This window comes from Notamacropus eugenii, chromosome 6, assembly GCF_028372415.1.
Source record: "Notamacropus eugenii isolate mMacEug1 chromosome 6, mMacEug1.pri_v2, whole genome shotgun sequence".
NCBI classification, from domain to species: Eukaryota; Metazoa; Chordata; class Mammalia; order Diprotodontia; family Macropodidae; genus Notamacropus; species Notamacropus eugenii.
The window spans coordinates 108,404,029-108,419,241 of record NC_092877.1 but is presented as its reverse complement, the minus strand read 5'-3'; the positions used below and the strand labels follow the sequence as shown (position 1 = coordinate 108,419,241).

General features: G+C 42.0%; 1 protein-coding gene across 1 annotated transcript in view; it reads left to right on the top strand.

Annotated features, from left to right (window-relative positions):
- Positions 1–15,213, top strand: part of IGFBP7 (insulin like growth factor binding protein 7) — a 73,753-nt gene that overhangs the window by 50,012 nt on the left and 8,528 nt on the right. Inside the window, exon 2 of the mRNA XM_072620857.1 lies at positions 12,968–13,077. Within this exon, the coding sequence (XP_072476958.1) occupies positions 12,968–13,077 (110 nt within the window). The remainder of the gene's footprint in view (positions 1–12,967; positions 13,078–15,213) is intronic.

Sequence of the window (15,213 nt, the reverse complement as noted above, 5' to 3'; positions counted from 1 at the left end):
AGTCCTTTTAAGCACCCTGGGCTGACCACTCAGTTTTCCAAATTTATTCCCTCTTTTATTGTCCATGGACCCATAGGTAGGGCCACAGCCCGGAGCATCATGTCCAACATCAGGATCCTATTTCTGGAATACCCAAGACCAGTCTGTGGTCAAGAAAAGAAGTTCAGTTCTCTTTTCCCCAAAAAAGCCTCTTATAGAAGAAGGGATGGGAGCTGAGTCTCAAAGGAAGCCAGAAGGCAGATAAGGAGAAATATCATCAAACTCATGAGGGACAGCTTTGAGATGGAGCCAAGGCATGGAATGACATATACAGGCAACAGCAAAAAGCCAGGGTCACTTGTAGGATGTTAAGTATAAGAGGACCAGAAGAGGGGAGTGGCGTGGTGGGGGACGCAGATCATGAAGGGCTTTAAAAGCCAAATAAAGTAGGTGACGTTTCCCCAATCCGCAGCCTAGATTGTACTGTACCAGAGATTGGCACTGTCTCCTTCACTGTATGACTTAGGGAAACACTAGAAAATTTCAGAAATGGGAGGAGGGAATGTGGGTTTGGAATAGTGGGGGTTAGGCAATAGGACTAATGTCTCACTAGAAGGTTATAGTTGGAAGAAATAATGAAAAAGACTCTGTAAAGTACAGATGGACAAAGGAAAGGGATTTGGGGTAAACAGTTCTGAGAACTGTTGAGCCTGTGACCATCACAAAGGGCTACAGAAAATAGCTAGAAGGCACAAGCTTATGAAGGGAGAAGCATTGAGAAAGAACAGGAGAAACTCAGTTATGCACAGTCTGATTAATGTCTGGGATGATCTGCCAAAAGCAGCAGTAGAGACTGTAACCATGAGTGTACTAAATAAAAATTAGGCTGGAGTCTGTAGGGCAAAAATGTCATCATGTCACCATGCTCTTGACATCAACTGAGCTGTAATAGGTAGCTCATGTCGTATTCCCACCCCCCTCCACTTCTCTTTTTGCCCTCTCTCTCCTGCCTCACCCCACCCTCATAGCTTTCAAATAATGGCTATCTCTGCATGTATTGAGTAATGTATTTCATATTGGGTAGGAAACTTGCAGCAAACATTTATTATTCTTCTCAGGATGATCTTGTAGTTGCTTAGCTGTCTCCGTGTATGTATCCCTCCCTCCACTCCAGTTCAATAGAAGCTCATTGAGGACAGGCACCATTTCATTGGCTTTGTATCCCCAGTGATCACTACAGAGCCTTGCATAAGTCCCCTGACAAGTGACTGTCCATCCTCTTCTTGAATACCACCAATGAGGAGGGAATGCATGACCCCATTACATAGCTCATTCCAGTTTTTTCCATCCAGTTCTAATTGTTTTTCCTTTCTCTCAACCCCCAAGTCTTCCTCCCTGTTACTTCTCCTCTCTGGTCCCGGTTCATCCCTTGAAATCACACAGAATAGATCTAATCTCTTTCCCACATGGCAGCCTATCAGATACTTAAAGAGAGCGATCATGGCCTCTTGCCCCACCACAGATTATACACCCCCAGCTCCCACAACTGTTTCTCGTAGACTCATCATCTCAATGACCTCCAGTTGGTCAGTGGTTGTGAAAGTATGGTTTTGGGCATGTTGTGAGGCTAGTCTCAGCACAGAGGAAAGATTAACTCCCTTGTTGTGGAGGTTAGGCTCATTAATGAGCCCAAGATCCCACTGGCTGTTGGAGGAAGCTTATTTGCTCTGGGTTCCTATTTCAATATCTCTTCCCATCTGTGTTTTGTAACATTTCTCCATCATTACTCTTAAAGGAGGAGAGTCATGAAGTGTCATAAGACACAAACAATAATAATACCATGTTGAATTTAATATACAGGGTGTCACAGAAACCTTAGTAGAGCTGAAAGCTACACTGAGACTTTTGGGACACTCTGTGTATCAAGCAGTCAATACAAGCCCTTGTTAAGCACCTGCTATGTTCTAGGCTTTATGCTTAGTGCTAGGGATACCAAAAAACACAGTTTCTGCTCACATTCTAAGGAGAGAAAGAATATATAGACAATTATGCTGAGAGAGGATGTGTACAGGATAAATAGGAGGTCATCTCAGAAGGGTTGGTGGGGAGGGGAGATAGATGGGGGTGGGCAGGACCAGGAAAAGCCTCTTATAGAAGAAGGGATGGGAGCTGAGTCTTAAAGGAAGCCAGAAGGCAGATAAGGAGAAGGATCATCAAACGCATGGGGTACAGCTTTGAGATGGAGCCAAGAGATGGAATGACGTATATAGGCAATAGCAAAAAGCCGGGGTCACTTATAGGATGTTAAGTGTAAGAGGACCAGAAGAGGGGGGTGGCATGGAGGGAAGGCAGATTATGAGCCCTTCATAGAAAATAAAGTATTTTCTATTTGATCCTGTAGATGACCAGAAAGGGACTGAAGATTGAGTAGGGGTAGAGTATTTACATGATCAGACCTGTTCCTTTCTAGGAAAATCATTATGATAACTGAGTGGAGGAAAGGGGAGAGACTTGAGAAAGGGATCCTGTTACCATAGGTCAGGTTAGAGGTGCTAAAGGCTACCAGGGTACCATAGTGATGATCCTGTGAATGGAGAGAGAGGGGACGTGCTCTCACATTGGACTGCTTTTGTAAAGACAGAAATGACAAGATTTGGCACCAGATCGGATGGGGGTAGGGGCGGAAAAGCGAGGCAGGGGGGATGTGAAAAAGAAAAACAAACTGTCCATAACCCAAGTTAGGCAGTTCCTTGTGCAGAATTCCCCAGTTGCTCTCTCTCTCTTTTTTTTTTTTTGTATTAAAATACTTGTTAATGATTGTTTGCAATAAAAAAGAAACATCATAAACTTTTTAAAATTTAAAAACATCGTAAGATCTTATCCTGTCAGATGAATTGTAGAATCAGAGCCTGGGAGAGGAACCTTTAAGACCATCTCATCTAGTTCTGTTCGTATTAGAGATGATAAAAACCAACCTGGACAACTAGGTGACTTACCCAAGGCAGTCAGCAAGTTATCGAGGGAGGTTGATCAGTTACTCAATTCCTAGTCCAGCTCTCATTCCAGTGGGCCATGCTGGGCATCACATGAGTCAGACTTAATTGCAGGAACTGTACTAATAAGTGTCCGTATCATACTTCTGCTCTGAAAATTCCACCCTAAAACCTGGTTTTAAGCACGTAAATACCAATAAACACATGGGAAAATGGGCTTCTTAATTGGACAGCCATTCAAGCAGTTAACCCAACTGCTGGTTCTCCCCACAGGCTTTGGACTGATCTGAAAATTAAATCCTAGCTCAGTCGTATGACCTATGCCTCACCATCAGACACTGCATGTTTCCCAACCTTAGAGATTTGCCTGGGAACAATTGCAGATTTCTTTCTTAGACAAAAAATTTGGCAGTCTTAATCCAGTTCTCTGGAAGCTGACAATTCTCCTCCTCCTCCCCCAACCTTAAATCAGTTGCAACTCCATTTTTCTCTTAAAAGGAGGGAGGAATAATGCCTGTATCAGCCCTGCAGGAAATATTGCTCCCTGGAAATCTTAAGTGTTTCAAGCCCCAGGTTTCATTCAGTCAGTCAATGCCAGTATGTTGTATGGGAAACATAATTCAGATCCAAAGGAGAGCAAAGGATTTAGGAGTTAGAAATCTTCTAACAACCCACTTGTTTAGAATAATCCTGAAATTAAGGGCCACAAAGAGGAGTCAGGTTCAGTAGAAAGGCCTGCTTGTCACTGGGTGTTCCAATAGGCTTACAATTAAAGAAAGTTCCCCAGGGTAGCATAGCCCTAGCCAAGCCCTAGCATCAGGGTTTGAAACCTGGACAGCAGGGACAGCCCCAGGTCATTTCTTAGCCCTCATTCTCCCCTTTCCTCTAGATAGAACTCCTTGCAGTTTTTTGTCTCCTCTCCCACTAAAGCTGTTCTCAGAAAAGAGCTTTATACCTCAGGGTGACTATAATATAAAGTAAATATGGAGCGCTACATAGAGCCCTGGACCTGGGAACAGGAAGACCTGGCCCTCCCTGCGTGATCCTAGGTCACTCACTTCACCTCTCTGTACCTCAGGTAAATCCCCAGGATTTATCTACTGAGTCATAGACCAGTTGTGTTCTGAGAGTTCCTTATACCTGATGAAATCCAACATCTCCCAGGAGAGCCAGAAGGAACATAATGAGAGCACTGAGCATGAAGACACGGGGGAGATAATCGCATCTTAGTGGAAGGCATAATTGAAGGCTCAGATTCAGATTCTGGCACTTCTGCTTCCTGTACCATACGTGTGACCTGGAGGAAGCCATTTAGCCTTGGTGGACCTTAGTTTCTTTGTCTGGACCATCCATTCCTATGAAATCCATCCCTTTCGTTGTATTTCCATGGCTACCAGCCTTCTTTCAGGCCCTGGTGAGCTGAATTCTTGTAATCCTCTCACTAGCTTCCCTGTATCTGCTCCGTTCCCTCCTGCACCTCTCCAGCAGATTAATCTTCCTTGAAATACTGCTTTGGTCCCGTGGCTGCCCTGTTCAATAACTTTGAATGGAAAACTCAAATTCCTGACACTGGCATTCAAGGCCCTCTGGAATCTAAATTTCTAAATTTGCAACTCAAACAGTATTTCCCCTTGCACACACCTTCCCTTCCAGCTAAAATGATCTAATTATGATCCCCTTAGAGGCAGCTAAGTGGGGCAATGGTTACAGCACTGGGGTTGGAGTAGGGAAGACCTGAATTGATATGTGACCTAAAAAGCTTTACTAGCTCTGTGACCCTGGGCAAGTCACTTAATCTCTGCTGCCTCAGTTTCCTGAACTATAAAATGGGAATAATAATAGCACGTATTTCTCTGAGTTATTGTGAGTCTCAAATGAGATAATATTTGTAAAAAGTTACATAGCGCAGACACATAAGAGGTCCTACATGACTGCTATTTACTATTGCTATTAAATTAAATTATTATTATTAAATAGCAGAGCTCAATTTGGAACCCAGACCACCAAGCTGCTTAATATTAGGATATGCTTCCTACTCATTGTTGCCTCTTTTATCTTTCACCTTTCCAGTCATCTCACAGTCACCTTACTCACTCCCATCTACTCTAGGATCCAGTGACACTGACCTCCTTGCTGTTCCTTACACAGGACCCTCCCCCACTCGGTTCTGGCTCTTTTCCCCATTCCTGGAATGATCTCCCCTCCTCATCACCATCTCCCAGCTTCCCTGGATTCCTTTAAATCTCAGTGAAAATCCCACCTCCATAGGAAACCTTTCCCAATCCCCCCTTAATTCTAGGACCTTCCCTTTGTTAACTGTTTCCAATTTATCTTTTATTATTGTGTTCATCCTTCATCTCGAAGCAGACCATGACATCAGAGAAATGATGACATGACTTGCAGTTGACTTTGTTTTGAGTGAGGGAGGGCTATGTAAGATCACCAACCTCACTTTCTGGGTCATCTGGGTCCAGTGACCAGATTTATTCATCAGGATGACTGGAGATGGCCCAGGATGCAATGGGAGAAGTTGGCCTTTTAATTTATCCTTTATATAGCTTGTCTGTATACCTTTGGGTTCCCAACATTTACCCTAGCACACAGTAGGCACCTAATAAATGGGTGTTGACTGACACTTCTCTTCCCTTTTAAATTGACCCTGTGTTTTAAGGGTATCAGAACTTTAAAATAATCTCATAAAACTTTACCTATCATCCTGCTTTATATCTGAAGCCCACTACTGTCTCATCTTTTTTACTTCTTATATCTTTTTGCATGGGCATAGAAGCTATCAGGTGAAATCCCCTAAGTGGAATGACAGCTGTTGAGCCCACCCTACCTGTGGGAGTTCCCTCAGTGACCTCCCTTGGCAGATGGCTTCTATTCCTTAATTAGCCTCACTGTTAGCACTTCCCCTTATTTAATGTCAGGAAGTTTCCTCTTGTTTCATCCTCTTCCTCCCTTGATCATAATGCTTTCCTACTATTCTTCTCTCATTTTTGTACTTTTGTTTGGTGTTTTTCCCTTAAATGTGTTATCAGAATTAAATCTAAATTTGGGGATTTTTGCCAATTTGTCTGAATTCCGTATCTCCTTATGTCATGTCTTTGTACCATTTCATAGAAAGAATCCCAAAGCTGGAAAAGACTTTTGAGATCCTCCAGTCTGGTGCTCACTTGAAATCCGTATACATTCTTCTTGACTCTCAGCAAGTGGCCATCTACCCTCTGTTTGGAGACCTTTAGTAACAGGAATTTTCTGCCTTCCAGTGTAGGAGTCCTGGACATCATGGATGGCTCCAGGAAGTTTCCCCTTTGTGTTTAGATGAAACCTCTTTCTCTGTAACTTTTATTTGTTGGTCCAAGTTTTGCTCTCCAGGTACCACTTGACTATGCTTTTTGAAGACAAGCCAGTTGGATAGGAAGAGCAGAAGACCTTGAGCTGCCTTGAATAGATTCTAAAGGAAGTAACCTACTTACAGGCAATAGGGAGTTGATACCTGGTCTACAGTACCTAGTTTTTTACAGTAAAACCTAGGAAGGGTTAATTATTAGAGCTGATGGGGACTTCCCTGGTATTATTCCTAAGCCTGTCAATAGGATGACATTAAAGCAGACCCTGACTTACGTCAGTTTCACTCACTATAAAAGAAAACTGGGTACTTGTTTTTTTTCCACAGTGATGTGCTAAAAACATACGTCAGGGTTGAGTTGTACTTTGAGCCTTATAAAACAAGTATCTGTCTCTTAGAACATTCCAATGCTTTATCAGAAACATAAAAGTGCTCATTTTAATGGTATCTTTTCTATTGTCATTTTATATAAATGTGGATTCTAATGAGTTCCAGGGTGCATTAAAAAAATATTTCTGTTCCAAGGTCTTCCTCTTCTCATGACATTTATAAAGCAATCTTCCTAACTTGGTGATAACATGTTGTAAACTGGGCCTGAATTTACCAAATGAAGTACAGGAGTTATTCCCTTTTTATTTCCTTAAGGAGGGATTCCTATTAATAATAAGCAAATGATTTATTTTCTTAACTATGGTTTTTTTTGGTGTATATGCTTTACATCCCTAGTAGAGTTAAGTTCTTTGAAGACAGGGGTGATTTGCCTTTGTATCTCTAGCATCAAGACCTGCCTGCAGGTAATAAAGGCTTAATATTTCTTGAATTCTGAATTGTTGAATTCCAATAATCCTGTGAAACTTGTCAAACACTCTAATAAAAACAATGAAATAGAATGAGCTCTGGACTTGGAGTCAGAGGGCCAGGCTCTACTAATTGTCTTCCTGACCTTGGAATGTCATGCTGCTTCTTTGGATCCATTTTCTCATCTATAAAATGAGTCACCATAAGAAGAAATGTTCCAGATCACTCATAATGAAATGCAAATTAAGAGAACTCTGAAGTTTTAAAAGCTCACATCCATCCAATAGGCAAAGTTCATTAACTATAAAAATGAAAATGTTATAAATGTGGGAAGACAGGCACACTAATGGACATTGCTGATGAAGCTATGAATTTATCCATCTACATTGGAAAACAATTTGAAACTCCACTAGAGCAGTCACAGAGAAGTGACTTAGACCTTTTGGTTCAGCAATACTGCTTTTCTTGCAAAATCCCAAGTTGACTTCCAGAAGAGTTGTCCAATTCACCAGTTCACCTTGTGTTGGTATACCTGTCATCCCATAACCTCTCCAACATTGAATTTTTCCATATTTTCCTATTTTTGCCAAATGAATGGGTATTTCAGTTTGTATTTTTCTTAATATTAATGATTTTTAAACATTTTTTATGTGAATGTTGTGATAGTTTGCATTTTTGAAAGCTGTTCATTTCCCCTTTGACCATTTGGGAGACGGATGACTTTTATATATTTCTCTCACTTATTTATAGATTTTAGGTGTCAGATTTGTATCAGAGCTGATGAATACAAAGATTATTTTCCCGAATTTTCATATTTTCTTAGTCTAGCTTTCCTGATTTTGTTAATAGATGCTCGATTTTATATAATAAAACTTATATTTTTGTAATCTCCTCTAATCCCTTGTCTATCAAGTTCCTTCCTAACCATATTCATGGAAGATACAAACATCCATTTTCCCAACTTTTTAATGCTATGTTATATGTAGATAATATCCATTTATGCTGGTTTAAACCTGCCTTCTAACAAGCTGCTCATGAGCTTTCCCATAAGTGTGTAGGAAATTCCTTTGTGCACCAATTTGTGCTTGGATTTATGGACTGCTGGGATAGTGTTCAGTTGGTTCTAGGTTTGGTTTATCTACTTTGTTCCACTGATGCGTTTTCCACTTCTTTGTAGTTGTTGTTCATTCATTTCAGTAGTGTATGACTCTTCATGACCCCATTTGAGGTTCTCTTGGCAAAGATACTGGAGTGGTTTGCCATTTCCTTCTCCAGCTCATGTTACAGATGAGGAAACTGAGGCAAACAGGGTCAAGTGACTTGCCCAGGGTCACACAGCTAGTAAGTATCTGAGGCCAGATTTGAACTAAGGAAGACTACTCTTTCCTGACTTCAGGCCCAGCACTCTATCCACAGCACCACTCAACAGCCCCTTTCTACTTATTTAACTAGTGCCAAATAGTTTTCATATTATTTATTCCAATTTTTTTTTCAGTATTTCCCCTGAGATTCTAGACCTATTGTTCCTCCAACTAAAGTTTGTCATTGTTCTATAAAAGAATTTTCCCTGTATAGCACTAAATTTGAAAGTTAATTAGGTAGTATCATTTTTCTTATACTAGGTATACCCAGTCATGAACAATGAATATTTCTCCGGTTATTCAAATCTTTCTTTATTTCCATAAAGAGTATTTTGCAGTTGACCTGTTTATGTACTAGCTGCTTAGAGCCTCACTTCCATTTAACCAGTTCATAGGAATTAACTTTTACAAAGCTTATACAAAATGTATTTCAAAAATATAGCACAAACAGAAATACAAACATCCCTCCCACCCAAGAGCCATGGTCAGCCTCTTCTCTATACATTCTCATTCCCTGGGGAAAGCGGGTTGAACTTAACCTAGTTTCTGCATAGCTTTAGTCCCACTAAATTCACATTCAACTTCAGTATAGCCGCTGTAATAATCCACATCCCCAGCTTCCCCTGAGGCTGGCAGCTAACCCTACCATGGACACCACTTGGTCTTCTGAGGCCAGAAGGTTATAGATGTCATTAGTCTTTTTAGGTAAAGCAGCAAAGAATAAACCCAGAGGCAAAGAACAGAACCTCGTGGGCATGGACCATATATTAGCTTGAGATGGCAGGTACTGCAGTCTCTCCCTTTCTTATCTCTCAGAGGACTGAAGGTGGTGAGGAAGGGGCAGACCAATGGGCTTTTCCTTTCACCTTTTAAAGGTTCTAGCTCCAAAGTCAGTCAAAGATGGTCCTCTTCATCATGTAGTTAGCAGACTGCAACCAGTTACAGGTGCCTCTGCATGCTCCAGCTTGGGAAGAAAGGCACCTCCTTTGCAGAGCACCATGCCTCTCCAGGAGGTGGTAGCCCAGTCTCTTCCACATGGAGATCACATCAGCTGAGCACCTTCTACCTCCTCACCAGCCAGCCCCTCACTGCAGGTCATCACTGTTACACCGTCCCTGATGTCGAGGATGTGACCCTGTGTCTCTGATATGCAGGCGTGAGAAGACTAAAGGAAGCTAAATCAGAATACAATTCAGTTGAATGAATTACATTTCATGGGATAAGGACAGGGAAATGAACTGAACCTATAATTTCACTGATGAGAGAGAACTCCCTGGATCCAATCCATTCCAATAAACATTTATTAAGTGCGCACTGTATGCCAGGCACAGGAAAAGACAGCCCCTGCCTTCAAGAAGTTTACAGTCTAATGGAGGGAAACAACACAGGAAAGGAGGCAGGAAGGAGGTAGGGCTGGGAGGTATATCAGGGGAGCACTCATGTTGTTGAAACCAGACAGAGCAGCAGACGCAGAGTGAAAAGAGCCGAGAGTCCAGTTTCTGGAAAGAGTTTGGTACTCCATTCCAGCTCTCCAATCAGAGGGAAAAATGGCTGAGTAGCTGGGTGGCACAGTGGATAGAGCACTGGACCTGGAGTTAGGAAAACTCATCTTCCTGAGTTCAAATCTGGCCTCAGACACTTGCTAGCTGTGTGACCTTGGGCAAGTCACCTAACCCTGTTTGCTTCAGCTGCCCTATCAGTAAAATAAGCTAAAGAAGGAAATGGCAACCCTCTCTAGCATTTTTGCCAAGAAAACCCCAAATGAGTCCTCAAAGAGTCCAGGATGACCACTGAACAGCAAATGATGAGATTAGAGGTGATGAGCTTAACCGGGGAGGGGAGTCTTGTCCTGGAGTTGAAAGAAGGCAGAAGAACAGATAAAGAGTGAAGTAAGCACACCCCTTCTGCCCTTATAGGTTGGTGGTACCTTTTCTGCAGTTTTCATGAGATAAACTGCATCACTTTTTTTTGAAGTAGCATGAAAATGACATTTAATTCATTTAATTTAAAATTTTAATTTAATTTAATAACATGAAGTGACATTTAATAAAGAATACTTGTCTTCCAACCTGTTGCTGTTGCCACATGAATTGAAGGCAGACAGAGCACTAAAGTGATTTCATAGGCTGGCAGATTTTAAGTGCTTATTTGCAAGACTGTTGTCAGCTAGCTAATTCCCAGTTCTCATGATGATGTCTTGAACTCCCTAGCTTTGGGATGTGAAAGGGACTTCTGTTCCCAAGCCCCTCTAAACTGTATAACACTGATGTATTCTTCTCCAAACAATCCCTGAATATCCCCTGAGCATTGAGGGATCCTCTTGCCAACTCCCCATCTGGGAAGGAGGACAGAGCAGCATGGGGCATGGAGAGAGGTGGAGTTGGGTGTGGGGGAGCGGAGATTAATTCAAAGCCAAATGATAACAATGCCTTTGTGGTCTCTAGTGCTGTTGTGGTAGGGCCTGAAATGGAGCCCACAGCCCAGCCCTTGGCTGCCAGTGTTTAGTTCAGCCCTGGCTAGGAAATGTCTGAGACAGAAATATATACAAACAAACCACTGAGTGTACTGAGTGCATCAGTGTTTTATCAAAGAAAGGGTAAGATTTCCCCGCCCCACTGGCCAAGATATATTTCCTATTCTGACCTAAGTTTCGAGGGGAGGAAACATGAAAATGTTTAAAGATTTTGAAACATAAATCCTTCTGCTTATTCCTAAGGAGAGAAAGAAAAATAAGAAAACCCTAGAGTATAAGAAGGAGGGCTCCTACGGGAAAATCTTATATGTCATGGCCATTTCCCTTCTAGTTCAAGAAATTAACAGTATACTAGAAATAGCACATTGCCAAAGACAGAACTTCTTGTTCTCTAACTACTGATTATCCCAGATAACTTTCCAGGTCTCCAGGGATAGACATCTGTCTTCCTCTTCCCCCCGGCTTCTGAAGCAAGTTCATATTTCTTGTATGTGGAGTTGGCCAGTACACTGGCCCACTTCCTTCTGAATATTGGACCTCTCCTTGCTGAGATCCCCAGAGAGGCAGAGATCCATAATTCAGAAGGAAAACTGCTGTTCAAGTTCTTTGCTCCTTGAGTTGCCTTCCAGCTAATGCGATTCATCCCATGGTTTTAGGTTCTCCTTTTCCTCTCCTGTGACCTTCACAGACATCAAGGGAAAAGACTGAAGGTCAGGATGTCATTTCAGAGGTCACTGCAGTATTTCAGGCCAGTTGTGATGACCTGAATTGGGGGGGAGGGTTGGCTGGAAGGAATACATAGTGTGTACTCCTTGTTATCTATAAAGAAGTGACTAAGTTATCAAGAGGGGATGCTAGGTGGCACAGTAGAGAGTGCCAGGCCAAGAGTCAGGAAGACTCCTCTTCCTGAGTTCAAGTCTGGCCTCAGACACTAACTGTGTGACCCTGGGCAAGATACTTAACCTTGTTTGTCTCAGTTTCCTCATCTGTAAACCCAGCTGGAAAAGGAAATGGCAAACCATCCCAATTTCTTTGCCAAGAAAACCCCGCAAGGGGCTGCAAAGAGTCAGACACAACTGAAAATGACTGAACCACAAAACTACCAAATATATCATTTTTGGAACTCTTCGTTTTTTTGTTAGAAACGCTTATCATAGGAAGAGGTTATTTTCCAGGATGTGGGTTCTGTATCTACTATCCCTTGCAGAATATTCCCTTTCTTCAAGGACAGGATGGGCTATGTAGTTTGCAGCCCTCAGCCTGTGTGGACAGGGGATACTCCTGAATATCTCAGAATAGTCTTCTCCCCTCAAATGCCTCGGAAGCATCAGCTTGAAGCAGTGGCTCAATTAACCCAGTCAGTTGGGATTTCACTATGTGAACTGTCAGAGGTTCACAGTTTGCCCAAATAGTGGGGCGGATTCTCTCAGTCTTTGGGGATCCCACTATATGAACCCTCAGAGCGCAGCTGTTGCTTTTTCTGAGCCATGGGGCGAGTCTACTCTCCAAAGGCCTTCCCATGATGCAAAGCCTCTGCCGCCTCCTCCTCCTCCCCAACACTAACCCAGCACCGAGGGGACTGGAATTTTTCCAGATCTCTTCTGGATTAAAGCTAATTTGTTCAAAGAAATTCTGTTCTCTGGAGGCTATATTGACTGATTGAAGTATTTACCATACCAATGGAAAGGAAGACAAATAGATTAGCTGATAATTTAAGAATTACAATTTAGGGATTTTTAACATGCATAATATTTTGAAACATCACATTTACCGATGATTAGTCTCAGCCTAATACTTAAATTAATTTGTGTTACCAGAACAACTCACCAAAGCATGTTGAAGGCAGATGAAACCAGTGCGGGGAAGGGGAATATGAAATTTGTTAAAAGCAGTTAACAAAGTGAAGCACTTCATTACATGCCAGTCAACTATTTTACTCTACAGAAATTGACTGATACTAACTATTTTTAACTGATGTGTATGGTTTGTTTTTTTTTTCCGTCTCTCACAGGTCCTTCCATTGTGACACCCCCTAAGGACATCTGGAATGTCAGTGGAGCCCAAGTATATTTAAGTTGTGAAGTTATAGGAATTCCAACCCCAGTTCTCATCTGGAATAAGGTCGGTGGCATGTAATTCCAGATAATATCCTAAATTTATATTTTTGTATTTCATAAAGAGCTGTCATAAGCTAAAATTAAACTTTTGTGTTTCATTTTTTTTATTCCTCCAAGATGAAAAACTATAGAGATCAACTTTTCCCAAAAAAATTTGTAAGATACTTTCATCACATAGAAAATATTCTCCACCCCTTTCCATCCTTTGTGCTGTTGCATTGATACTGGAGTCTTATGGCACTGAGCTGTATTGTTCAAGACGGACTAGCACCTCTGGTGTGAGGGTTTGCTGAGCCCTTCTCGGGGCTGATCATCCACCTTTGGGGTTCACCTGGTTCCAAGAAGTTGTAGCATGAACAACAGCCACACCTTCAGAAACCAGTCTAGGCAGACAGGCAAACTAGGTTGAAGGTAACCAAAGGGCCATAAACCCATTGGTAAGTTAGGGGGGTGTCTACCCCAAGCATATGAAGACTTCCAGGAGGGAATGGGCAGATGACAACAATTTATTCCAACAGCTAGGAAGGTGGCTGAAGCAGGCACTGTGGAGCACTTAGAGCTTGGCCAGATTATCAAAGATGTTAAAGTCTTCCGCTTCATCCCAGGCCATTGCCAGTCATCCTGACTTTTGTCTTGCCATTGGACTTCAATGACCCTGGAAGAGAGAGTGAGACTGACCATTTTGTGTAGATCTGCCTCACTTCAGTCCAATTCACTGAGAGTCAAGACAGAACCTTTTAATGTCATTGGTCCTCTTTGAAAACAAAAACAAACAGTAGTATTGTTATTCCACACCCACAAATTACACCACTAATCCCAGTCAATCTTCTTAGAGACCTGGACTATGGGTCAACATGGGGACTGGTCAAGAGAACATGCAAAGGTCAGCACAAATCCATTGCCACAACTGGAAAAACAAGTCTTCAGAGAATATCCTACCATTATCCTCTTATTTCAGAGAGTAATACAGTATTACCTTGATATTCAAAAGATTAAAATACGCAGCACCACCAGGCACCCTCTTTTGTATCTTGTTTACCCCAGCAAATGCCAGGACCAGACTATCTTCAGTGAAGTTACCCACAAACTCTGTCATACTGCTTGCTTTGTCCAGACTAACAGGATCTGGAATTTTGATTTCCTGTTTCTTCCTATGTTTTTTAAGTGGCTTTGAAACCATAAAGGGTGAACGCATGGGATTAAGAGGATTAGGGATGGCAAAAATGTAGCTCATAGCTTTCCTTTTCTCAACCTTGAACCGAATGTTGGCATTACTCCTTGGATGCTGAGTTGGAGATGAACATTAATAATCAGAATAATTAATATTAATTCCTTTAACAAAAGAAGCCCATAACAGCTACTCTTCTGCTCTAAGTTCTGACACTTAGACAAAGAGCCCTGAGTCACCTGTTAAATAAATCACTCCTGCAAGAGTTGGGAATACTTGCACCTCCCACTCCCTGTCTCACCTACCCCCTCCCACTTGAGCCTAACACACACATAGCAGGGAGAGGAAAAGGCTCTTGTCTTGGGATGGTGTTGGTATAGGCTCAAACGTAGGCAGCCGGTACGGTGGATAGAGTGCCAAAGTTGGAATGAGAAAAGATGGGTTCGAAACCCTGACTTTGCATCTTCCTACCCTCATTATCTTTAAAGTGATGGCGCTGTATTAGATGGTCTCTTAGGTCCCTTCTGGTTCTAAATCTATGATCCTATCAATCCTATTCAAAGATGGTTAAGAGCTGAAAAAGGTCATAAATACAATTTCCTCCAACTCTCTTATTTTATAGATGAAGGGACCAGGGATGATATAAAATGATCTGCCTAGCCAAACAGTCCTAGCCAACATGTTAGCTTCTTCTCAGGGTAATGACTATATGGTATGTCTCCCAGTGGTCTCTGCTAGCCTGGGTTCCAGCAAGGACGAAGGATAGGTACCAACTTTGAGCTCTAGGATGCAACTCAGCGTCCAAATGGTAAACCATTAGTGTATAGGAGAAAAAAAATTAGCACTCAAACCACCCCCAGCCTTCCCTGCTCTCCTTCCCTTTTTCTGTGCTTTATGTAGGTTGCCTAATTCTCATTAAGCTTAGGCAGGCAGGTAGGAGTACAAGCAGCATCAGTAACTAGCAAGAGGCAA